General features: G+C 55.7%; 2 protein-coding genes across 2 annotated transcripts; both read left to right on the top strand.

Moving 5' to 3' along the window:
* The first annotated feature begins 1,190 nt into the window (after positions 1–1,190).
* On the top strand, positions 1,191–7,124 carry KCNK16 (potassium two pore domain channel subfamily K member 16). Its single transcript, XM_042985283.1, has 5 exons — positions 1,191–1,403; positions 4,447–4,561; positions 5,387–5,553; positions 6,405–6,570; positions 6,845–7,124. The coding sequence occupies exons 1-5, from the start codon at positions 1,191–1,193 to the stop codon at positions 7,066–7,068; spliced, it is 885 nt and encodes a 294-aa protein (XP_042841217.1). The 3' UTR covers positions 7,069–7,124.
* Positions 7,125–8,903: 1,779 nt separating this feature from the next.
* Positions 8,904–22,838, top strand: KCNK17 (potassium two pore domain channel subfamily K member 17). Its single transcript, XM_042987595.1, has 5 exons — positions 8,904–9,176; positions 12,316–12,430; positions 17,291–17,451; positions 17,869–18,043; positions 22,179–22,838. The coding sequence occupies exons 1-5, from the start codon at positions 8,904–8,906 to the stop codon at positions 22,487–22,489; spliced, it is 1,035 nt and encodes a 344-aa protein (XP_042843529.1). The 3' UTR covers positions 22,490–22,838.
* The last annotated feature ends 563 nt before the right edge of the window (positions 22,839–23,401 follow it).

Raw genomic sequence — 23,401 nt, 5'->3', positions numbered from 1 at the left:
AAAATAAACTACTGACAAATGCCACAACATGGATGAACCTTAAATACATTACACAGAGGCCAGACACAAAAGGCCACAAACGGTCAGACTGAATCTCTATGACATGTCCAGTATAGAGAAATCCAGAGAGAGAAAGCAGATTAATGGTTTTGCCAGAGGCTGAGGGGGCAGACTGGATGCTCAGGGGTTTCTTTCAGAACTGATGAAAATGTTCTAGAAAAGATTGTGGAGATAGCTGCATGATTCTGAAAATACTAAAAACCCTTCAACCGTATACTTTAAATGTGTGAATGAAATGGCATGTGAATTATATCTCAATAAAGCTATTGCCAATTCACACACAAGCAAAGAAGAGAAAGACGGGAAAACACACTCCATTCCACTCCCCAGAGCGAAGCCACTGTTAACATCTCAGGCCAGGATATAATTTTAGCTTCTTTTTTACTCACACATACATCTCACCAATATTGTATTGGAGGAAACCTGATAAGGATTTCAAGCCAAAAAACAAAAAACAAACAAAAAACAAACAAACAAAAACTTTCAGCAAAAGCTATGAAGCAAATGCATACAACTTGTTGGGAGCATCAACCCTATTCCTGTTCTTGGTCAAGGCTGTTCTCTATTTGCTTTGCCCTGATTTGTTACCCAGTTTATTATCTTCAGGGCCCTCAATAGGCAGGCCATCCTCCCAGCCCCATTCTGTAGCCAAGGCAACTGAGCACAAGGCATTTTCACACCCATCCTGATTCCTTCCCAGCGTGGGGACCCGAAGCCATCCATCACGGGTGAAAAGCTGGGGCTGTGGAGGGCACCCACTCAGGCCTGGGCAGAATGAAGGGGAAAGCATCTGATTTGGTCCAGAAACACCCATCCAACTTGTAGGCAGAGGGTAAGACAAGACGACCGCAGGAGGACCCGGTAGGTCTCTTTGAGGGGTCCATGCCACCGACCTGTGCTCTCCAGGGTCCAAAAGGCTGGTGGGGGGTGGCTGGCCTGTTTGCGCTGGAGGCACTTAGTGCAGCCACGCTGAGCCGCACTGTTCAAACAGACTCCCCAGCCTCCAGACACCTGTGCCGAGGAGGACGAGGAGGGCGAGGCAGGCAGGAGGCTGGGCACGGGTCCCCGGGCGCTTCCCCCCTCTCCTCCCGGAGGCAGCCCCGTAGCCCCGGCAGATTCCCGGCCACACCATGCCCCAAGCCAGGCTCTGCAGCTGCTGGGGTGGCCGGGTGCTGCCCCTGCTGCTGGCCTACGTCTGCTACCTGCTGCTTGGTGCCACTGTCTTCCAGCTGCTGGAGAAGCAGGCGGAGGCTCAGTCCAGGGACCAGTTCCAGTTTGAGAAGCTGCGCTTCCTGGAGAACTACACGTGCCTGGACCAGCGGGCCCTGGAGCAGTTTGTGCAGGTGAGAGGGAGGTGCTGGTGTGGGATGGTGGGCAGAGTGGGGGTTCTCGTGGCAGATCCAGGGCGATCAGTCCGGGGAGGGGTGGTTAATGCTTGTTTGGAAGCAGTGTAGAGCGGGAACAGAGACCTAGGGAGACCTAGGGCTGGATTCTGGCCCCAGATCTAGAACCAGATTGCTGTGTGACACTGAGCGGGTCACTCAAACTCACTGATCCCAAATTTCCTCATCTAAAAGGTGAGCCGAATGATCTCAGAGGTGCTGCAGACATTTACAGCGGATCAAAAGCACTTTTTAAGCAGCCACTTGCTGCATAAATGTGAACTGTGTGTCAGTGTTAGCAACGCTGTGCAAATTTCCTTCTCCCATGCGCCATACTTCCCCTACCCCAACCCCGGGGCTGCTAATCCTTCTGTCCTCACCCCCCTCACTTCCCTCTGCTGACCACACTCGAGGGCTGTGGGTGGGACACACAAATTACGGTCAGGAGCAGCTGCCATGCTGGTCTTCCCCGGCCCAGTGAGCAGGATGAGCAGGATGATGGCTACACCAGCAAGGCGTCCACAGGGGGATCTCTCTGGGGCAGAGCATGTCCCCCTATGTCTGGGCCCCTCCTACTTCTCTGCACAGACTCTGGAGCCCCAGCACCCTCTCTCCAAGAAGCATGGCAAATCCGGCCTTGGAGACCAGGGGGCCCAGTGAAAGACAACAGCCACCACAAAGGAACAAGCCAAGTGCAGAGTCATCAGAGTGATAATTGTCACTTAGTGAGCATTTACATGGTGCCTAAGACAGTGGGGAACAGGGTCATCATGCTGGGGTTAGACCGGTCATGATCCATCCTCTGGAGCCAAGAATTTTATACGTGTTTCCTCATAATGACCTATGGCTATCACTGTCTCCAGTTGGTAGGTGGAAACCGGGCCACAGAGAGGGGGAGTGTGGGCAAGACTGCAGGCTTAAGTACTGGGGACAGAACTCACCCCTCAGCTGGCTGCTCTTCACCATACGAATTAGCATAAGTGTAAGGCCTTGGGGTGGGCAGGATACAGCCTAGAGCAGCAGTCCTCAAAGTGCGGCCCCTGGACCGGCTGCATCAGCATCACCAGGGAGTCCTTTAGAAATGCCGACATCGCACCCCACCCCAGGCGCTCCAAATCAGGAGCTCTGGGGGCAGGACCAGCAGCCTATTGTTAACAAGCCCTCCAGGCCATGCCCATGCCCTCAAGATGGAGAACAGCTGACCTAGAAGATGATAGTTGGGTGGGGTGGACAGAGAGAACTTTCCAGAGATGTGAGAGACCAGTCCAGGCCCTTTCTTCCAGGAAACGAGGCCTCCTTGCTCTCCAGCAGTACAGGGCTGGCACCATAGCACCCCTATTAAGACTGAGAAGGGCTCTGGCGCCTCCCAAGACCCTCGCGGGCCCTGGAGCCCATGGCACCTCCTCCTCCCTCAGCCTAGGACTAGACGCAAAACCCAGGAGCCTGAGGGTGTGGGAAGGATTGGTGGCTGGGATCTAACTAGCTCTGTAAACAGAGCTAAAAAACAAGCCTAAAAAATAGGCTTGACTGCAGCCCCAGCCACTGAATAACAACACCCTGGCCCTGGCCTCCTCAGGGGAGCCAAGACACCTCCGTCCTCAGTCTCCTTGGGAGGGACCCTCACTTGCCAGGGGATGCCTGGCTGACAGGAATAGGATTCCAGAAGAGCACACATTACTGGTAAAATTCACAAGAGGAAAAAGCCATTAACAGTACAGAAGCAGTGTTAGAGACGCCTCCACAGGAAAAAGGCCTTGCCCCGGTTCACAGGATTCGTGTCTGGCTTTTTCTACATGTGTGGATTCTTACAGAAAAATGGAGGGTCGCACTGGGGGCCCCACATTCAGTACCCTCGCTGAATCAAGGCCCCTCCTCAGCAGGATGGAGTGCTTCAGGTTGGCTGTGGGAGACAGCTGGGCCTAGAGCAAGAGCTGCTCCCAAGGGTGAGGGTCTCCAGGGAGTGAGCGTGTTCTGGAATGTTCCATCCTGGCCTCTCTGGGTGTGTGGGAATGGGAGGGAGACCAAAGTCCCCATGTGAAGAGACCAGTTCTGCCAAAGTGAAGAAAAGCAGACAGCCTGTGTCAGGACTCCCAGGCTGGCCCAGCCTACCAGGGCCACCCCCACCCTGGCCAGGAGCACACACACCCAGCCAGTGGGGAAAAGGTTCCCACAGGAACTGGAGGCCGGAGTGGCCCCCTCCCCCACTGCCCTCTTCTAGCTTTGGGGGCTCTATCAAGTGGCAAGACTGTGCTGCTGCCTGGGACAAGGCATGGTCACAGGGGAGGGAACTGGGGAGGGATCACTAACCATCTCCAAGAGGGCTGGGCCTCGGGACAGAGGGGCTTACGCTTGAGCCTTCCAGGGTTCAGATTCCGTAAACACACACTCAACACACATGCACATGCATGCGTACAGCACACCACACAGAAACACCACTACATACACGACCTTTGCCCTGGTGTCTGATGGAATTTCTCTTGTAGGCATGGGCTGGGCCTCATGAGGGGGCAGCAAAGAGCAAGGCTGCCCGCTCCCCGGGAATACCCAGAACGGGGTTCTCTGTCCCCACCATCAGCCCTGCGGGAGGGCAGCCCCATGGCTTCCCTGTGGCCCCCCAAATCTACGTTCCCCAGTAAGCTCTTCCGGGAACATCCGACCTGGAATCTTCCTATTGTCCTCACAACACATCTACATCTCACCCTCTTGGCCACAGACAGCACCTCCCACCTGGACCACTCATTAAGCACCCTCCTCTGCCTCCTTACACCCGTTCCCCTCCACCAGCCCATGTTTACAGCCCACACCTCAGTCAGCCCTGGTCCGTGGAACAAGCAGTGGACTTGGGCAAGGCATTTAGCTACTTGGACAGAGCCTACATTTCCACAAAATGGAAACAAGACCATCTAAGAATATCATTAAGTGAGATGACAGCAGAGAGCTTGGCCACCAGCAGGGGCCATCAGCTGCCTCTTTCTCCCACCCCACACCACCCCCCCCCCAACAGGTGATCATGGAAGCCTGGGTGAAGGGTGTGAACCCCAAAGGCAACTCCACCAACCCCAGCAACTGGGACTTCGGCAGCAGTTTCTTCTTTGCAGGCACGGTTGTCACCACCATAGGTAAAGTGTCTGGGTGGGGAAGGGCTTCCCCAAAGTCCCTGTTTTGGTTGCGATTGCTGAGACCAGATGCTGAGACCAGGACTGTGGTTTATTTAGGAGATGATTCCAGGAAGCACAAGTAGAGAAGTGGGGAGGTAAAACAATAGAGGAGAAAGGGCAGCAACGTTTGCATGGGTGAACAGGGTCCCAGTTAGGACAACTGGCCTCGCTCCCACGGGGGCCCTCTGAGAGCACAGGCAGAGCCCAGCCTCCGAACATTGCCTGTGAGGGGGGAGGAAATGAGGCTATTTATCTACCAACTCCTGCCCTCGATGGTTGAGAACTGACCCCGGATGTGTTAACTCTAGTATTTTGAACCTGCCCATAGACTACGCACGTTCTCAGGTACAGAGAGATGCAGGGACTTGGAGTAGAGAGCCATCTGGGTGGACAGGAACTGTCCCCCAGGCTGCAGGTGATGCCCCAGCTGTTCTGAGGGGACAGCACACCAATAGCATCTGCTGTGTTCCCTCACCTCCCCCAGGGAAAAACTAGACAGGAATGACACAAAGCACTATGAGGAATCACTCCACTTAGGCAGGAGGAGGGTGGCAGTCAGGAGGGCTTCCTAGAGGCAGTGCCATTGGAGATGGGCCTTTCAAAGACAAGCAGGATTCTTACAAATAGAGATCATTCTAGCAGGGGCTGGGGAGAATGTTCTTGGGAAGAGAGGAGCTTCTCCTCTCCTCCAGGAGGTGATGGAAGATGACTACCTAGAGTCTGTGGGGGAGGCAGCTCTGAACTCTCTCTTTCCCATATTTGCACACTCCTCCCCTCCCCCCGCAGGATACGGCAACCTGGCGCCCAGCACGGAGGCAGGCCAGGTCTTCTGTGTCTTCTATGCCCTGGTGGGCATCCCGCTCAACGTGGTCTTCCTCAACCACCTGGGTGCAGGCCTGCACGCCCACCTGGCCACCCTCGAGAGGTGGGAGGAGCAGCCCAGGCGCTCCCAGGTAGGGCCCCCTCTTCATTATGGCCCTGTGGTGGGGTGAAAACAGAAACTGATACTGAGACGCGGCTTGGCAGGCAGGGTCTTAGGGGTAGAAACTCATGGAAGAAAGGGCGGGGCAGAGGGAGAAGTTGAATTGTGATCAGGCTGGACAAAGACTTGGCCAGCCCCTCGAGGAGCTCTCCCGCGTGTGTGGCCGTGGGAGTTGTCCCACAGGGTGCTGAATCAGCCAGGGCTATATACCCTGGCCTCAATCAGACACAGGGTGGCCTTCTTGGGAAGGGTGTGCCCGTGGGCCCGACTGTTCTCTGTAGCTGACATACGCCTCAAAGGAGCCGGGAGCCAGAGGCCGCTGGCTGACTGCTGATCAACAAGGTCTCCTTTGAAAGGGAATCTGGACAGCACATCTCTGTGGCCATCACAGAATTCCAGCACCCCTTCCTGCGGTTGAAAGTAAACTTTGGGCCACCCAGCACACCCCCATCGCCCACCCGCTTGGCTAGCCCTTTGCAAAGCCAGCACACTAAGGAGGGCTGGGGTGCAGAAGAATCTGGGGCAGTTCAGTGGCTGTCCTCTGTCCCAGCTCTGAGTCTCTGACAGGTCTATCCAAGCGTGATCCTCAGACCCAAAGGAGTCTCCAAATTCCAAACTGACCCACTAATGAAATCCCTCTGACTAGATATTCCCCTGGCCTGGGCAAAAGCACACACACAGAATACAAACACCACCCCAAAGGTGTGCAGGGCAAGGAAGGGACATAGCTACGGCCCAGCTGCACTCCCAGATTTGCACACTCCCCCTGCCCAATCCTGGGGCCTTCCAAGTGGACTCAGAGACAGACTCTCTCACTCCCAGCTGCTGCAGATCCTGGGCCTGGCTCTGTTCCTGACCCTGGGGACGCTGGTCATTCTCATCTTCCCGCCAATGGTCTTCAGCCACGTGGAGGGCTGGAGCTTCGGTGAAGGCTTCTACTTTGCCTTCATCACTCTCAGCACCATTGGCTTCGGGGACTATGTTGTCGGTGAGAACAAGGCAGTCACACTTCTCCGAGTGGGGGCCATGAGGGTTAGGGAATGGGGAAATAGTCCCTGGTTGTTTGGGGGAGACAAATAATTTGTAAGGCTTCTGAGGATTCTCACAACATCCTTAGACGTCTGTGGCCTGGGACCCATCACCCTTTCCCTCCACTGCAGATCCTTGTTATGGGGAGGCTGGTGAAGACCCCTATGAAACCTGGGAGGGGGTGTGGCTATGCCCTCAGATCCCAGGCATTTATCATGTCCCTTCCCTGCCAGGTACAGACCCCAGCAAGCATTACATCTCGGTGTACCGGAGCCTGGCAGCCATCTGGATCCTCCTGGGCCTGGCCTGGCTGGCTCTGGTCCTCCCACTGGGTCCTCTGCTTCTGCACAGGTGCTCCCAGCTCTGGCTACTCAGCAGGGGACTTGGCCTCAAGGAAGGGGGAGCCCCCGAGATGGAAGGGGTCCCCAGGCCTCAGAAGACCCCTATCTCTGCATGAGGCCTCCAGCAACCCCAGGAGCCCCTCCTGCTTCCCCTACCCCTTCTAGACTTCTATATGCCTTCTAGACTTCCTGTTCAAGATCCTCCCCCTCCCCTTCCCAGCCAGGGTTGATCTCAGGATCTCTCCAGAGAGTAAAGGAGACAGGAATGTTCAAGCAAGTAACTGAAAGGAGATGTAGGACAGGATGAGAGACATGTGTGGAGTGAGATGCACGCTGTTGTCCCAAAGCCCCTCCCCCAAATGTGACCTGGAAAAGTTGAATCCAGACATGGATCACCGTAGCCAAATCTCTATCATGGCCTCCCCGCATTCCCCCCAACCCAGGAGACTTTATGCAGTACAGTAAACATAGGTTGACTTTATTTTTACCTCATTTGATATGTGCACGAGGGGCATTTGTCAGGCCCCCACTGTGTGTCAGGCAGAGGGCCAGGCTCTGGGGACACACAGTGAAAGATCCTGTTCTCCATGTGCGTTTAGTCCACTAGAAGCACTAAATAAGCAGAGAGGCCCCTACCCAGTGCCCAAAATGCTACAATGGGGCAGAGCAGGCCTGACAAGAGCCCATAGGGGTGGCTGGTGGGGAGGGTCAAGGAGAGAGGAGGGCTGGGGAGGGACTTTTGGAGCATCTTCATGCAAACAGGATATCTACCCTCAGGAATCTGGCAGCTGCCTCTCAAAGCCTGCCAGTTCCCCTTGCCTAGAGGTCTAGAACTGTCAGTGAACAAGGCTTAGGAGCTCTTGTGTATCCCATACCTTCCTGAGTGTGGCCTCCCCTGACTCCCCAGGGCACCCCTTGACCTCATCACCCCCTCTGGGTGCCTGTCTTAAGAGCCTTTCCAAACACACCCAGAGACGAGCTCCGTGGAGGCCTGGCCTCCTTTAGGAACATTCTCTGCAACCCCGGCCCTTCTCCTGCCAGACTATGACGTCTCTGGCCAGAAGGAGAGGAGAGATTTAGACCAGTCCATCCACAGCCCAACTTCATCAAGGACTTCAAAGCTCTGCCCCTACTTCTGCCATCAAGGCAGGCCGGTAAGTGGCTGGGTGGCTCCGGACTCAACTGAGGCAAGGCTGTGAAGCAGAGAAGGCTCCAGATGGGACACATAGGGAAGGATCTACAGCATCAAGAGAGACCCAGGTTACACCCAGGACTTCCTCATATGGAGAAGAGGTCTGGGAAACTGAAGACCCCTGAGGGACTCCTTATATGCCCTGGACCCTTCCTCCTCCAGGAAGGAAGTCACCGGGCTTCTTCAGAAGTAGGAAATGGACAAGCCCACTGGTCAAGAATCCTCTCGCTTCCCAAGTTCATAGACAAGTGGTGATCAGCTGGGGTCCCTCATCTTTGGGAAAAGAAAGGGTGGTGTTGCAAGAGATCCAGGAAGGACTTGACAGGAGGCAAGGGTCCCAGGGTCCAAGAGCTTAGGCTGGGGCCCTAAGACAATAAACTTGGCTTCTACTTTCTCTTCCCCCTTGAGTGCGGTCTCCAGGAGTCCCTCCCACTGTTTGTTACAGTAGGACACGCTGGGGGGCTCTGGGCCCCTTCCACCTCAGAGCCTGCAGTCTCCCAGCACCCCTCCCCTTCCCCTGAGCTAGGCCTGGGGGGTGAGCACTCCACACACATTCTAGGCGGGGCCAGGTGCCCACAGCTTGGGGCTCGTTTTGTCCCTGGGATTGGATCCCGGTGCAGGGTGGGGCAGGGCTGTCCCATTCTCCCGCAAGCCTCCTGGGCACAGGAGAAAACTGAGAAAACTGGGCACAGGCAGGCGCTGGCTGGGGAGGGCACCCGCCGAGCTCCTAGCCCCTTCCTTACGCCTCTGCCCTAGGCCATGGCTCCAGGCCCAGGCCTCCCTGCCTCTCTGGCTCTGTGCAGACCCCGAGCCCCGGCGGCGCCCGACGACAGGGCTCCACACTGCGCCGTGCCGGGCACCGTGCTCCTGCTGCTCGCCTACCTGGCTTACCTGGCGCTGGGCACCGGCGTGTTCTGGGTGCTGGAGAGCCCCGCGGCGCGTGACTCCAGCGCGAGGTTCCAGCGCGAGAAATGGGCGCTGCTGCAGAACTTCACGTGTCTGGATGGCCCGGCGCTGGACTCGTTGATCCGGGTCAGGGGCGAGCCGAGGCACGGGCGGGGGGCGGGAGGGCACGCCCCGGATCGGGAGAGAGGAGGTGGGGATCGACGCGGGACGACTGGAGCGGGCGGGGGATGGGAGGGTTGGGCTGGACGGCCGCGGACCCGGCTCCGGGGCGGCTAGAGGGAAGCGCACCTTAGCGCCCTGTCCTCCTTTAGGGCGGAGAGGGCACAACCCGCCCGGTCCGGACGGTTGCTGGGCGCAAACACCCTACTTTGAGCACGGGACGACAGGGGGCGCGCCTAGCCGGGTCGGGCCGAATGGGGGCAGGGCGCGCTGGACAGGCCTGGGAGGTGGCGGGGCAAGTGTCCCACTAGGACCGCGCGGCGCTGCGTCGGGGTCGCCCCGCGGGCGAAGGACGAAAGGGCACGCCCGACCCCTTCCAGAGAGAGTGCAAACAGGAGAACTGGGGGCGAGGAGCAGTGTCAGAGGAGGAGCAAGACTGAGGGCACGGTTGGAGTCTTGGGGGCAAAGGGTACAGGACACGCTCGTCCCAGCGGGTGAGTGGAGGGGAGCTCGGAGCTCCCAGGGCGCAGACCCGATCGGGAACTAGCGGGGGCAGGCACAGGGGCGCTCTTCGGCTGAACCCGTTTTAGTCCTGTCTTCCGACTCAGGGGCTAGACGCGGAGGGGAGGTGCAGAGGTCTCCGAGCACGGAGACTGCTCTGGGGCGGGTGGGGACCCAGAGGGGCGGGGGGAAGGGAAAGGCTGAGGAGGCTCTTAGGGGCGGGTCATCGCAGCTGGGTGGAGGTGTCCTTCGACTCGGGGCGGGGCCGCACCGGACTGGGACCTGCGGGATTTGGCGGATGCTTGATCGGCAGACAGGCTGCTGTGCCCCTAGCCCCGAGTCCGCGTCCCGTAGTCCCGGTGCCGCCTCCATCGAGGAGGGCAGGGCCTGAGTGCAGGGTCGCCAACCCAAAGCCAGTCCCCAGAAGGTAGCAGGGAAATGTCCCTGGGTGGGAAGTGACATGGCACTGGGGCAGTGGTAGAGTCCTGAGCCCTTGGACCGGGCTGATGGTGTAGGGCCTGGAGCTGGGCTGGGGAAGGACGGTCTCCGCTAAGGACCTCATGTAGCACCTCCACCGCCCCCACCTCTAAACTTTTACAAACACCGCGGGCTGCCTGGTCCTGGAGGCTGGGTGACACCCCCTTTGCAAAGGTGGAGAATTTCAATTCCCGGCAGCCTAGGCCCAGGGAAGAGGACAGTGATGGCAGTGATAATGGTAAATGCTTCTGTGTAGCACTTACTGTGTGTGGAGCCTTGTTCCTAGACTATTAACTTGTATTAACTCCTTTCCTCCTCACCTACCTCACAGGTAGGTACCATTTTACCATCCCCATTTGCGAGATGAAGAAACTGAGGCTCAGAGACGTTAAATACAAATACATGAATGGCTGCACAGCCAGGGATGGGCCTGTTAACCGCCAAGATGGATCTCAGTGCAGATGTGTGTATGTGGGTGTTTCCCACCTTTCCTCACAGGGCTTTCATTTCTGTACACTTCCCCCACAACCCCCTTCAGCTGCCCCTGCACTTTTTTTAAGTGCTTCTTTATTTCTTTTTGAGAGAGAGAGAGAGAGAGAGAGAGACAGAGAGAGAGACAGAGAGACAGAGAAGGGGGGGGCAGAGAGGGAGGGAGAGAGAAAATGCCCAACGGTCTCTACTCTATCAGCTCAGAGCCCGATGTGGGGCTCAAACCCACAAACTGTGAGATCATGACCTGAGCTGAAGTCAGACACTTAACTGAATGAGCCACCCAGGTGCCCCTCCTCCTGCACTTTACCCTTTCTTCAACCATCCTGTGGTTTTCACCATCCCCAAAATAAGAATGTGGTGTCTCCAACCCAGATCCCCCCCTGAGGGTAGACACGTGTGTGCAACTTCCTCAGATCCCCCCAAAGCAACAACCCTCCTCCTCCCAGCCGGGCCCTTCCACCTATTCTAAAAGTCTGTCATCCAGCCCGCATCCCCACACCCTTACAGGGGTTTCGATGCTTCCCTGACTACCCACACCAAATAGGACCAGAGTCCTAGGTTTCTGAGTGTCTCCTCTCTGTTCCTCCTGGCCCACTCTGTGCTGGATGCAGGCCAGGCCCTCTCCATCACTCACCCCTCAAGAGTCTCTCCTCTTCTGGTGTGCTAACACCTATGCTGCCAGCTTCCAGGGAACACACAGACCTGCTCTTGCCTCCTCTTTGCTCACTGACCTTGGAAGAGGCCTGCTGTTCCATCCCTGGCATGGCAGAGCCAAGCGTGGCCTGGCTCCCAGCTGCCTCTCCGTCTCCCTGTACTAGATCCCAGGCACAGTCCTGTCTCCCAGGCTTTGCTCCTGCTGTCCCATCTACCTAAATGTCCCTTCTACCAGGAGCAGTCCTTTTTGACCCTCAAAGAAAGCCCAACTAAAACATCACCCCCTCCGTGCAGCTTCTGCTTCTACCCCCGTCAGAATAAACATCCTTCCTCTCAGTATTCCTACAGCATTATATTGGTAATAATGTTGATGATGGCAACCACTGCCACTTACTACGTCCCACGTACTGTTCTAAGTCTACACCAAACACCTCACTGTACCTTCACAAACAATTCTATGAAGCAGGTACTATTACTATTCCCATTTTGCAGATAAGGAAACTGAGGCACAGAGAAGTTGGGTATCTTGTCCAGGACCATGCGGCCGCACTGCCTTAATGCCCAAACCTGCACTGACTGTGCTGTATTGGTTAAATCTGTCTCTGACCCACTGAGGACTGACACCCCATGTCCTGCCTGGCCAGTGTCTGTTGCAAGAATGGGAGGGAGCAAGAGAAGGGGGAAAAATGGTGTTCTTCCAGCTGGTGAGACATCCTGAGCTGACCTGGGCTCTGGGGTAGAGAAGGAAAGGAGCTCTCTCCATGGTCCCTGCCCCTGGGGAGGCCCTGATTGGACAGGAAAAGAGCCTGCTTGCCCTGGAAGGGCTGAGATCAAAGAGTGGTTGTGACGATTGTCCATGAGTGTGTGTGTGTGTGTGTATGCACCCCCATGCATGTGTATTCATGCACACATGTGTATGTGTTTGAGTGCAGGGGCCCAGTTGCCCCACAGACCATGGTGGTCACTGCAGCCTCTCCCCCAGGGCATCGTCCAAGCGTACCAAAGTGGGGACATCGTCCTTGGCAACACCACCAGCATGGGGCGCTGGGAGCTCGTGGGCTCCTTCTTCTTTTCTGTGTCCACGGTCACCACGATTGGTAAGAGCAGGATGGGGCCAGAGTGGGGTGGGGAGTGTGACCCCGCCCCCCGAAAGACAGGGGTCAGGGGACCGGTGCCTTTTGGAAGAGTTACTAGGCCACTAGACTCCAAGTGCACTCAGGCCCAGCAGCGTGGCCACCATCTGTGGGCAGAATCTGGGGCCGACCTGGGATTTGCTGAATCCAGTTCTGCATTTTACTGAGGTCTCCAAGAGATTTGTGTGCAACACGACATTTGAGTAGGGCTGCTCTTGGGGGATTTCTGCCCCACACAACCTTTCAGGACATAGAGAGCCCCCGTGTAGCAGTAAGATGTGTTTCAGCTCTCTAAGTCTCCTGGTCCCCTGAGCCAAGCCCACCCAACACTGGGGATGTGGAGGGCAAGGGAAAATTGGGAAGGAAAGAGGGGCAGAAATCCAAAAAGACCCTTTCCATCCCCTGTTCTCAGTGTTGGGGAAAGGTGGCCATTCCTGGAGGCCTCTCCCCAGCTCACTAAGGCACCCCTCGCACCCCATCGCCATTCTCTCCAAGCCCCCTTCCTCCCTCACACGGAGAGCCCTGGGACCAGATCTCCCTCCCTTTTCCTTAGCCCAGCCTTCAGGAGAGTGAGGGTGGAACCAGCCCTGGGAGGGTGCCTGGGGGCTGTTGGAAGGGGAAGGAGGAGAGCAACCTAGGTCCCTCCAGCTCTGAAACCCAGGAAATAACTCAAGTCCAAAGCCCCATCCCCCTTCTCTGGCGGAGGCCCCGCTCCTGCATGACCCTGGAGTTACCACCAGGTGGCAGGCGGACACCACTGCTGGCCAGGGCGACCTCTACCAGCTCTCGGCCAGCCAGGATCCTCTCCCAGGCAACCAGTGTCCCAGTCTCTGTCCCCACCCACAGGGGAGCCAGGCAGGAGCTCCCAGCGGACTCTGCTTAGCTTTAAATCAACCAATACTTCTTGGAAGCGGGTCTCAGGGCTACACAGGGGCTTGGGTAGTCCTCCACCTTGAGGCAAGCATGCTTGGGAGGCCCCTGAGACTCCATGGACCCTGTGGCCATGGAAGAACTAGCCAGGATGGTATTTATTCACCTTTACACCCCCTGGGTCTACAGGGCCAGCATACAGTGGGCACTCAAATTCCCAAAACACCCATCCCCTCCAGCCCTTAGTGATTTCCAGGGCAGGGGGGATGTTCGATGCAGAGTCACTGTGGGGAGGCGTCCTAGCTGTGTGGGGGGTCTGTAATCTCTAAAGCCCATACCTCCTACACCCTTGGTCCATTGAATTCCGAGTTTGGCAGCCTGTCCCTTTGTCTTTACTTGGTTCTGCCCTAAAGCTATCTGAGACAGCTCTGAAGGGAAGGAGAGCAGAGGAAGGGGGAGCCCAGCCCTCCCTGCACACGTGGTCTACTTGTACTAGGCACCGTGAGGGGCACTTCTACAATTGAGATTTCATTTTGTCTGTATGGTCCAACTTCCAAAATAGGGCTTATTATTTTCATGTCACGGAGGAGGAAACTGAGGCACACAGAAGTTGCTCTTTCCCCAAGGAAAGTAAGCAGCTATGGGGTTTGAAACCCAGCTGGGGGACTACCTTGCTCTTTCCAATAGTGCCTGACTTTAGAAGGTTTACAAATACAGTGGAAATTCTAAGCAACAGGAAGAAGGAGAGAGCCATTCTAGGGTGAACAGGGGGGAAGTTCATGAGCTGGTGATTCTGACCACACACACATGCACGCACACACGCGTGTGCGCAGAGGGCATGCAGAGAGAGGAGGAGAGGAAGGGAGAGGAAGATGGGGTACACGTGGAACACTCCATGAAGGAAGGAAGGGGTACCCTGAGGGGCACAGCAGAGGACTGCCTCCTTGGCGTCCCTGTCATCCTGGGTCTAGTACCCTGTAAGGGCTGTACTTTCCAAGCCCCAAAATGAAATAATGTCTGACCGGCCCATGAACACCTCTAGACCAGCTGGACAGGCCTGAGCCCGGTCCCCTCCACCCAAATTGTCCATCATCTATGAACTCCATCCATGGCTTGTTCATTTGTTCACTCCTCTAGCCATCCATTCATTCAACAAATAGAGTTAGTAGCTGGGGGAGCCAGAAAATTCTAGTGAGACAATGGTGAGCAAAACTGGCCAGTCCCTGCCCTTGGGGGAGCTGATGTTCTAGTGCAAGAGGACACCCAACAAGCAAACAGATACATAGGCAATATTCAGGTGGTGGGAGGTGCGTAGAGAGAAATAATGTCAGGGAAGGGAGTCTCATAGTGATGGGGAACTATTGTATATAAAGTGGCCTTTGAAAGCCTTGCTGTAATGGTAACACTGACGCAGAGACATGAACGGAATAAGGTAGAAAGCTGTGTAAGTATCTGGGGAAGCAAGTGCAAAGGCCCTGAGCTAGGAGTGTTGCTGATGGGCTTGGGGAACAGTAAAGAGGACCAGGTGATTGGAAAGGGTTGGAAATGAAGGCTGACTTCAGAGGAGGTACAAGGCAGCCCAACCACACAAGGCTTTCCTGGGATGTCCTAGGGGTCGACTAGCAAAGTGAAAGAGGTGACAGGAGACCTGCTGAAGGGAGAGGTGGCTTAGATGGAGCCATGGTCACCGAGAATTGAGCAGGCAAATGAGGGCTTCACTGATATCCACCGACGGCGCTGAGCTAGGGCTGGCTGAGAATGATGGGGAGAAGAAAAACTCACTTAATGCCAGCCTGAGAAAGGCAAAAGCTTCACGGGGGTCCTCCCAGACTTGGAATCTAAGTGCTACCATTCCACAGGTTAGAAAAGACCCCGAGGGACAGACGATAGCACTGGGAGGACCCACGGTTAGAAGAGGAGGGGTCAGTGAGGAGTCAGGCAGAGATGGTTACCGAGACACTTACCTCTCTCCCTGGATGCCAATATAGAGTTCCCTCCTCTAAATGAACCTGTAAAGGCCAATTAGGCGAAGAATGGATGAGGCTCTAGAAGAGGTTGCTGAGGTCCTCAGACCACAAGCTGGTGGAGTGGAGTTCAATCATTCATCCATTCATTCATGCGGCAAACATTCCTTCCACACCTTCTGTCTATTACGGGCTTGAGGGCTCACATTCCCATCTATGGCACACTGCCATTGCCTCCTTTTATCCCGCATGCAAACACTGTGAGGTAGATGTCAACATCTCCATCTCACAGACAGGGAAACAGAAGCTCAGAGAGGCCAAGCCACTTCCCCAAGGTCCCACAGCCTTCAAGGGGCAGAGCTGGGATCCAAACCCAGGAAGCACTTCTGATTCCAAAGCCCATGCTCTAAATTGTGCATGCTTTGGCCTCTCTTGGGACCATCCCCTCTGAGACCCCTCAGTAAGGCGAGGGTCAGTGTAAACCACCAATTTCAATCCAGTACAAGTGAGCGTGGAGTATGTGGGAGTGCTGACCAGTCTGGGCAGGGGGACAGGGTGCAAGGCATCCATTCATCTATTTACACATTCATTCCCGCATTTCCCATTCATTCATTCATTCATTCTTAAACTCATTCAACACACATTTGGTGAGCACCTAATTAGGTATCGGATCCTGTGCCAGTTGCTGAGAATATAAAGCTGATTATGACCCCCTGCTTTTGAGGGGCTCATGACTCTCGAGGATGGCAGACTTGGAACAGATCATTCTTATACAGTGGGTTGTTACCCTCAAAGATGGCCAAGTGCTGGGGGAGCTGCTGCACTGGGGCTGCCATTTATAGGCAGGCAAGGAGGGAAGCATGCTCTTGGTAGAGGCAGAGTCATGTTCAAAGGCACAGAGGCAGGAGGGGGCCTGGGGATTCAGCAGGGCAGGAGTGTGGCCAGAACTGGGAAAGTAGGGGACCAGATGGGCTCAGAGATGGGCTGGGTGAGACTTTGGACCTTCCAAAGGAATAATGATGGGTCATAATCTGGGAGACGATATAGTTAGGCTTGCATTTAGCACAAGACAGGAATGTGGGGCGGGGGGGGGGGGTGACCAAAAAGTGGGGAGACAGAAACGGAGGAGAATGAAAGAGGAAAGGATGTCCAGGCTAACTGAATCTTTGGAAGAATGCCTCATCGTCCCCTAGCCTCCCCCATCCCTTATCTTCATGACAGAGAAGATAGCCAACCTCCACCTGGCCCTCCATCAGGTCACCTGATTGCCCATCCACGGCCCCTCGCTCCTGAGGGGTTTGGGAGGGAGCCCGGGTGTGTTAGTTAGGGCATTCTGCAAATCAGGCATCAAGGCAGAATCAGATGTACAAGAGGCATATGGGGGGGGAGGGGAGGGAGGCCTTTGAAGGCTGAAGAAGGAGCAGGAGAGATGGTGACAGCCGGACTGCAAAGTAGGCATGATGCCTGAGAAAGGAGAGAGAGGATGGGAAGGGCCTGAGTAGGCCCAGCCTCAGACTGCAGGTGGCTCTGAGGAAGGCCTGGCCAGGCCGGGCAGTGGGAGCCCCAGGCAAGACTGCCTGCCAGGGATGCTGCATTGGCTTGGGGGCCGTGCCCAGAGACAGGAGCCTGGAGGCCGCAGGGCCCTGGCTCAAACGGTGCAGCTGATCCCGGAGATGCAGCACTTAGAGGCTCCACGCCCTTCCATGCCCCTCTCCCATGTCCATCCGGAAAGGGGGAAATGAGGGAAAGAACGGAGTCTTACCCTTTGTGGGTTTGAGCTCACACACACTGCCGAGCCTCCTGGAGCTGTAAAATACAGAGCGGAGTCCCCAGCTGGAGTAGAGGGTGTTCTGAGGGAGTGAAGGTATAGGGACCCCTGCAGTCCTGGCTTGGGAAAGGAAGGCATCGGGTAAATGCCAGCTGGAGGGGGTTAGGAATGAGGGCCCCTGGGGATGGAAAGATCCCCTGATGTGCCTCTGTCTTGCCTCAGGCTACGGCAACCTGAGCCCCCATACGATGGCCGCCCGCCTCTTCTGCATCTTCTTTGCTCTTGTGGGGATCCCGCTCAACCTCGTGGTGCTCAACCGACTGGGGCATCTCATGCAGCAGGGAGTGCATCACTGTGCCCGCAGCCTGGGGGGCGCCTGGCAGGTGCATGGGCTGTGGGAGTGAGGGGGGGCTGGGTTACTTCTAGGATGAGTGGGGTAGTGGGAATCAGGAGGCCCAGGGGGGCGGGTCACTGGAGGGAGCAGGGGTTACCTCTGGGAATCAGGGTTACTAGTGGGGATGTGGTGGGACTGGAGGCCGCTGCCCAGAATGGAGGTCATTAGTGATAAAGGGGCATCAGTAGAGAGCACGGGGTAGCAGCTGGCCGACTGGAAGGGTATCAGCCAGCCAAGGTCTTGCCCAGGAACCTGGAGAACACAGACGAGGTGGAGGGGCCCCAACAGCCCCTTCTTGCCGGGAGGGAGCGTATCCCTGTCTCCTGCTCAGGATCCCCCGAGGCTGTCTGTTCCCCAAGCACTGGGCAGAAGCCACATGGGGCCTGGGTACTGCATGCACCCACAGGACCCGGCCAAGGCTCGGTGGCTGGCGGGCTCCGGTGCCCTCCTCTCGGGCCTCCTGCTCTTCCTGCTGCTGCCCCCACTGCTCTTCTGCCACATGGAGGGCTGGAGCTATGTAGAGAGCTTCTACTTCGCCTTCATCACCCTCAGCACCGTGGGCTTCGGCGACTACGTGATCGGTGAGAGATCCCTGCAGGCAGCAGGAGGGCGGCTGGGCACTCAGCTGCCTGGCCTCCACTCGCCTGCTCCGTTGGCTGGCACCTGTCGTGCGCCAGGCCCTGCAGGGCGGGGGGGGGGGGGGGGTGGGGGCGGCGCTCGGAGGCCCAGAGTCCAGAGGACACAGTCCTGGGAAGGTTCAACCTGCTTTGTTGTGTGATGGGACTAAAGTCACACCAGGTAAAAAGTGACAACTGGAATTTGAACCCAGCGCTTGGGGCTGGCTATAAGTCACGGCCCTGGTTCTCTTGACAAGCACTGAAAATGTCCACAGGCTCAACTGTTGTTATGAGAGCTCACCAAATTAAGAGAGTCCCTGACCCGCCCTCCCTGGTCCTTCCTTGTCCCAGGGTCTCTCCTCCCCACTTCACCCCACCTCATGAAACGCCAAGCTTCCCACTGTCCCTGGGCTGAGGACCATATGTTCCACACCACAGGCCACAGGGACCAGGCTGGAGAGTCTGGGAGACTCAGGAAAACCCGCCTCCCCCGACCCCCGTTGGCAGATGAACTCTGAGTGCCAGTAAAGAAGGGCTGCGTGGTCCAGAAGGCCCAACATGAGGTTTAATCAGCCATCACTACCCAGTGTGGGCAAGACAGGGGTCCCAGAAGCCACTGGCCTTGCATGATAAAGCTGAGGCAGGTGCCCAGCAGGTGGCAGTGGAGGGACATTCTGTGGGGCCACAGGGGTGGCTGGGACCTCAGCTCAGCCTCATTATCCCCCTGTGCTGCCCTCCCCTGAAGGTTCACCACATGAGCAGTGGCCCCTGGCACCACCACCACACTGGTCTCAAGGACCCCTGGCCCTAAATTAGGGAGGAGGCCCTGTCCTTCTTCACATCTATGGAGACAGAACCTAGCCTGGGATATTGAAATGAGGTCTTACCAAAGTAACAAACAGCTAGCTAGCACCTCAAGCCACCTAGAGTGACAACTGTCACCCCCATTTTACTGAGGAGAAAGCTGAAGCTCAGAGAGGCCAAGCCATTTGCCCGAGATTGCACAGCTAGCTAGAATTCTGATCGGCTGACTCCCAGACTCATACTCTTTCCAGACCCCGTCACGCACCCCGTCTGGGGCCTCAGTGTTCCTATATATAAAATGAGCGGTCAGGGCTAGGTGATGGCTGAGACCCCCTCCGTGCCTTCTCACCTGTGTTCAGTGTCCCCCCCTTCCCTGAACCTCTCTTTCCTTAAGAAGAAGCATCCTGTGTCAGGGGCCTCATGCTGTCCCTTCCCAATATCTTCAATCCTGGAGGGAGGCTGTTGCTCTGAAAAGAAATTTTTGAGAAGGTTTCTTCCAACTGGGTACACTCCCACACCTACCTTCAAAGTGGTGAGACAGGTCTGAGGAGAGCTTAGCCCAGCGGCTCCAAGGGCCACATCTGTCCCTGTCACAGATCAGAGAATGATTCTTGGATCTGTCCTCTCCTCTCTGTTCCCACTGCCATCTTCTTAGTCCAGCCAGGCCTGTTGTACATGGCTGGTTATGTAGGTTGGGCACTACACAACCCTAAAGTGTTGCCATTCACATAAAGCACATGGAATGGCACCCATAGATTTGTGAGGCCTGTATCTCTGTCCCCGCCTTGGCTTTTAGGACCTTTAAAAAATTACAAGTGCTATCACGTCACCTGCCTAGGTCCTGCGAAAACCTTCAGTGTTTTCCCATAGTCTTAGGATGGAGTCCCAAATCCATGGGTAGGCTGGTGAGGGCTACTCTATGGCTGAGCCCTGCCTCCTTCTCCACTCTGAGCTCTCCCTCTTCCACCCTGTATCGGGGCCACCAGGGGCTCAGCCATAGCAACCTCAATCCAGGGCTATGTGATGTGATGGGTCCTGCACCACCAGGGCTCAGGGCGTGAAACTTGGGATTTGCCCCAATGGTAGTCCTGAACCCAGAAGACCTGGTTCTCTGAGGGTGTCCAGTGCAAGGAGAGGGGAGGAAAAGTGGGAACAAGGCTCTCAACAACAGTCTCCTGGTGCCTACTGATCACCAGGTCCCCCAAAGTTTGGTCCTGGGTGGGAAGAGCTGACAGCAGGCTCCCCTGGAATCCTGCCTGGAGAAGCCTACACGAGGAATCTTCGTAAGGATGTCCTGAGGCTCCACATTCCTCCGAGGCAGGGCAGATACAGGTCTAGACACAGACACCCTGGGAATGGCAGGAAAGGCCTCCACCAGCATCAAGGGAGGGCCTGCGACATCCACGCAGCAGTCTCTACTGGAGCAAGGAGGGCTGATCAGGGTCCCTGCTTCCTGCCAGCCACCCTGTGGGGAGTGGCAGGGCCAGGAAGGCTGGAGGATGGGGCCAAGGCCTCCCAGAGTCAGTCCCCTTCCACCGAACATCCTGACTGAGGAGACGTGGTTCAAACCCATGAGGCCCCCCCCAAAGACTGCTCCCACCCATGTCTCTCCACCTTCTTTGTCCTCCAAGGACAAGGTCAAACCCTTTTCTTGGATGGGAATGCTGAGGTCCACCACCTGGTCTCAGGGCGCCCATTGTCCCTGTCACAGCAGCCCCGCGGGTGTTGTCTTCATAGCTGCTCCTTTTCCCGAAGGCCATGGCCAGAGCAGCACCCCGGTCCCAGCCTCCTGCTCCTCCCTGGCCTCATCCCCCACTTCCCCCAATTGCATTTGCAACACAGTTGAGCGCCTTGCCAGCTGCCAGGTCACCCGCCACTTATGATTTCGGCTAAAAAAATGAAATAAAATGAGAGAAGGACACCCTCTCCCCTCCGCTGCCAGGAGCAAGCCGAACTGGTGGGTGGCAGGGGCCGAGAGCTGGCTCACCGCTGATCTCATTTGGGACTGCCAGCGGAATCTTGGCCCCATAACTCAATCAGCCTAATCCAATCCCGGCTCCTGCCAGGCAGTGAGGTGGGGTCCAGGGCTGCAGGCTCATTCCAGAGCTGGGGCCCAGGAAAGGGACCCAGGCCTGAATGACAGAGAACAGAGGTTGTCTTGGGGGCAGGAGACAGAGGGATGGGTGGGACAGAACACGAAGACAGAAAAAGATGTTGAGAGAATAAGAGGACAGACCTCGCCCTTGAACAATCCCGATTTGATGAGGGTGACAAGACAGACCCCTAGGAAATAAGGAAGAATTGAGTTATGGAGTAGGCTCTTGAAATGACTTATCTAAGCCCTCCAATGACCTCCATCTGTCCCTTCCCTCTGCCATTACTCACCCAGTCCTGATTATGTTTGGGGTGCCGGTGTGGGGATCCCAGAGAGAATAAGTAACTTAACCCAGCAGAAGCACATGGGCTGAGGTCTATCTGCTGGATTAGGGGACGTTCACTAGGCCATGAGGAAGTGGAAATGAAGAGCATTCTGAGCTGGAAGGACAGCAAATACAAAGGCCCTGGGGCAGGACTGGAGATAGATGGGAGAACAAGAGAAAGCCCAGAGTGACAAGCACAGCACTCAGCAGGGAAAAGGTATGCAAATCAAGGCTGGGGGAGTAGATAAGGGCCTTAGGACTTCATCCCAAAAGCCAAGGGCTTGGGAAGAAAGTATTCTCCTCATTCACAGGTGAGGGATATTCAGACAGATGAAGGTCACACAGCCAGGGAGAACTGGGGCAGGATACAAACTCCAGTGGTTCCACCTGTTGTCCCCAAAGCTCTTGGCAAGTTGCCTCTGTTCAGATATGAGGAAACCAAACACAGAGACAGGCAAACAACAGAGCGGGCATCAGAATCTCTTGGGAGGCTTGTTAAAACAGATTGCTGGGCCCACCCCAGGGTTTGCATTCAGTAGGTCTGGAGGGGGACCCGACCATTTACACTTCTAGCAAACTCTCAGGTGATGCTGATGCTGCTGGTCCAGGGTCCCCACTTTGAAGCACTGGGATAGAGCACAGAGTCCATCAGAAGGACAAAGAGGAAATGTAGCTTCCAAACTCAACTCAGAGTGGCAATCCAGGGAGGCTTCCTAGCATCCTATAGCAGTGACCACAAGGCTAGCGATCTCAGACCAGTTTGAACTTCCCATATTCTGCTCATATACATCAAGCTATGTGTGGCTGTTTCTGTTTGGGAATGTGGCCTTGACTTTGCCAGACCTCTTTCCTCTGACTTTGCCTCTCCCCGCCAGGGATGGACCCCTCCCGGAGGTACCCGCTGTGGTACAAGAATACAGTGTCCCTATGGATCCTCTTTGGGATGGCGTGGCTGGCCTTGATCATCAAACTCATCCTCTCCCTGCTGGAGACCCCGGGGAGATCATACTCCTGCTACCACCACAGCTCCAAAGAGAACTTCAAGCCCCAAAGCTGGAGGCAGAGCCCCGATGGGGAGGCAGAACCCCGTTTGCCACAGTCAGGCTGCTGTCCAGAGGGGCCTGTGAGAATCATGCAGCATCCAGAACCCTCTACTCAGGTCTCATGTTGTGGAAAAGGCAACTAGTTATATTCCCGTATGCATTCCATCTTCCTCAGTAACGAGCCCTGGCTTTAAGCTTGGCACATAACCACCCAGACTAAAGACTACTTTTTTATCTTCCCTTGAGGCTATTTACAGCTATATGGTTAAATTCAGCCCAATTGAATACACGGAGAAGAATCCTGTGGGACTTATGACTGACTTTTTGTGGCAGGTAGTGTGCTCCTCTTCACTACTTCCTTTTTCTAGCTGGCTGCAATACTGATATAGTGGCGGGAGCTCTGGCAACCATATTGCACCATGAGGTAGAAGCCATGTTTGAGATCGGTGACACAGTAAGACAGGAAGAGCCTGGGTTCCTGATGGTTGAAGAGCTTCCATAACAATCTGAACCGAATACCTTCAGACTTCATTTGTGTGAGTGAAAAATAAATGTCGATCTCGTTTACTACAGTTTTATTTGGGGTTTTCTGTCACTCACAACCACAACTAATTCTAACTGACCTACGTACCCAGAGACAAAGGCAGCATCTGAGACTGGAACATACACAGAATCCACTCCTTTCCCAGGTGAGTTTGCCCAGGACTGGTAGAAGGAATGGATTAAGGGCTGAAGTTCAAGGCCCCCTTCACATCCAGAGACCTTCCAGGTAAACTCCCAACGGTCAGGGTTGATACAGCTAATAGGCAGCTGGCCCCAGTCTGGCTGCTGAATCCTTGCTCTGTGTCTCCCTCACACCAGGGAAAAGCCAGGGGCAGGCCAGTGGGCTCCTCCTGCCTCACCCTGCCCCGCTGCGTTTGAAGACGGCAATCACAGTTTGCTAGGCCAGGTAGGGTTTGCAGAGATTCCTTCTTTTTGCAGAGTCTCACCCTGAGCATTTCTGTCTCTCACTTAGGGCTGCTACTAAGGCGGTATACCCCCTACCACACTCAGGT

The sequence above is a fragment of the Panthera tigris genome, chromosome B2 (assembly GCF_018350195.1).
Source record: "Panthera tigris isolate Pti1 chromosome B2, P.tigris_Pti1_mat1.1, whole genome shotgun sequence".
Lineage (NCBI taxonomy): Eukaryota > Metazoa > Chordata > Mammalia > Carnivora > Felidae > Panthera > Panthera tigris.
Note: the sequence above shows the minus strand (reverse complement) of the source record. Positions and strands in the feature narration are given on the sequence as shown.

Excerpts from the sequence above, each read along its gene's own strand:
- KCNK16 (XM_042985283.1), top strand. The coding sequence starts at position 1,191 with ATGCCCCAAGCCAGGCTCTGCAGCTGCTGGGGTGGCCGGGTGCTGCCC. Across the intron at positions 4,562-5,386 it reads CACGGTTGTCACCACCATAG|GATACGGCAACCTGGCGCCC; the intron begins GTAAAGTGTCTG and ends CTCCCCCCGCAG. Across the intron at positions 6,571-6,844 it reads CTTCGGGGACTATGTTGTCG|GTACAGACCCCAGCAAGCAT; the intron begins GTGAGAACAAGG and ends CTTCCCTGCCAG.
- KCNK17 (XM_042987595.1), top strand. The coding sequence starts at position 8,904 with ATGGCTCCAGGCCCAGGCCTCCCTGCCTCTCTGGCTCTGTGCAGACCC. Across the intron at positions 12,431-17,290 it reads GTCCACGGTCACCACGATTG|GCTACGGCAACCTGAGCCCC; the intron begins GTAAGAGCAGGA and ends GTCTTGCCTCAG. Across the intron at positions 17,452-17,868 it reads GCCTGGGGGGCGCCTGGCAG|GACCCGGCCAAGGCTCGGTG; the intron begins GTGCATGGGCTG and ends ATGCACCCACAG.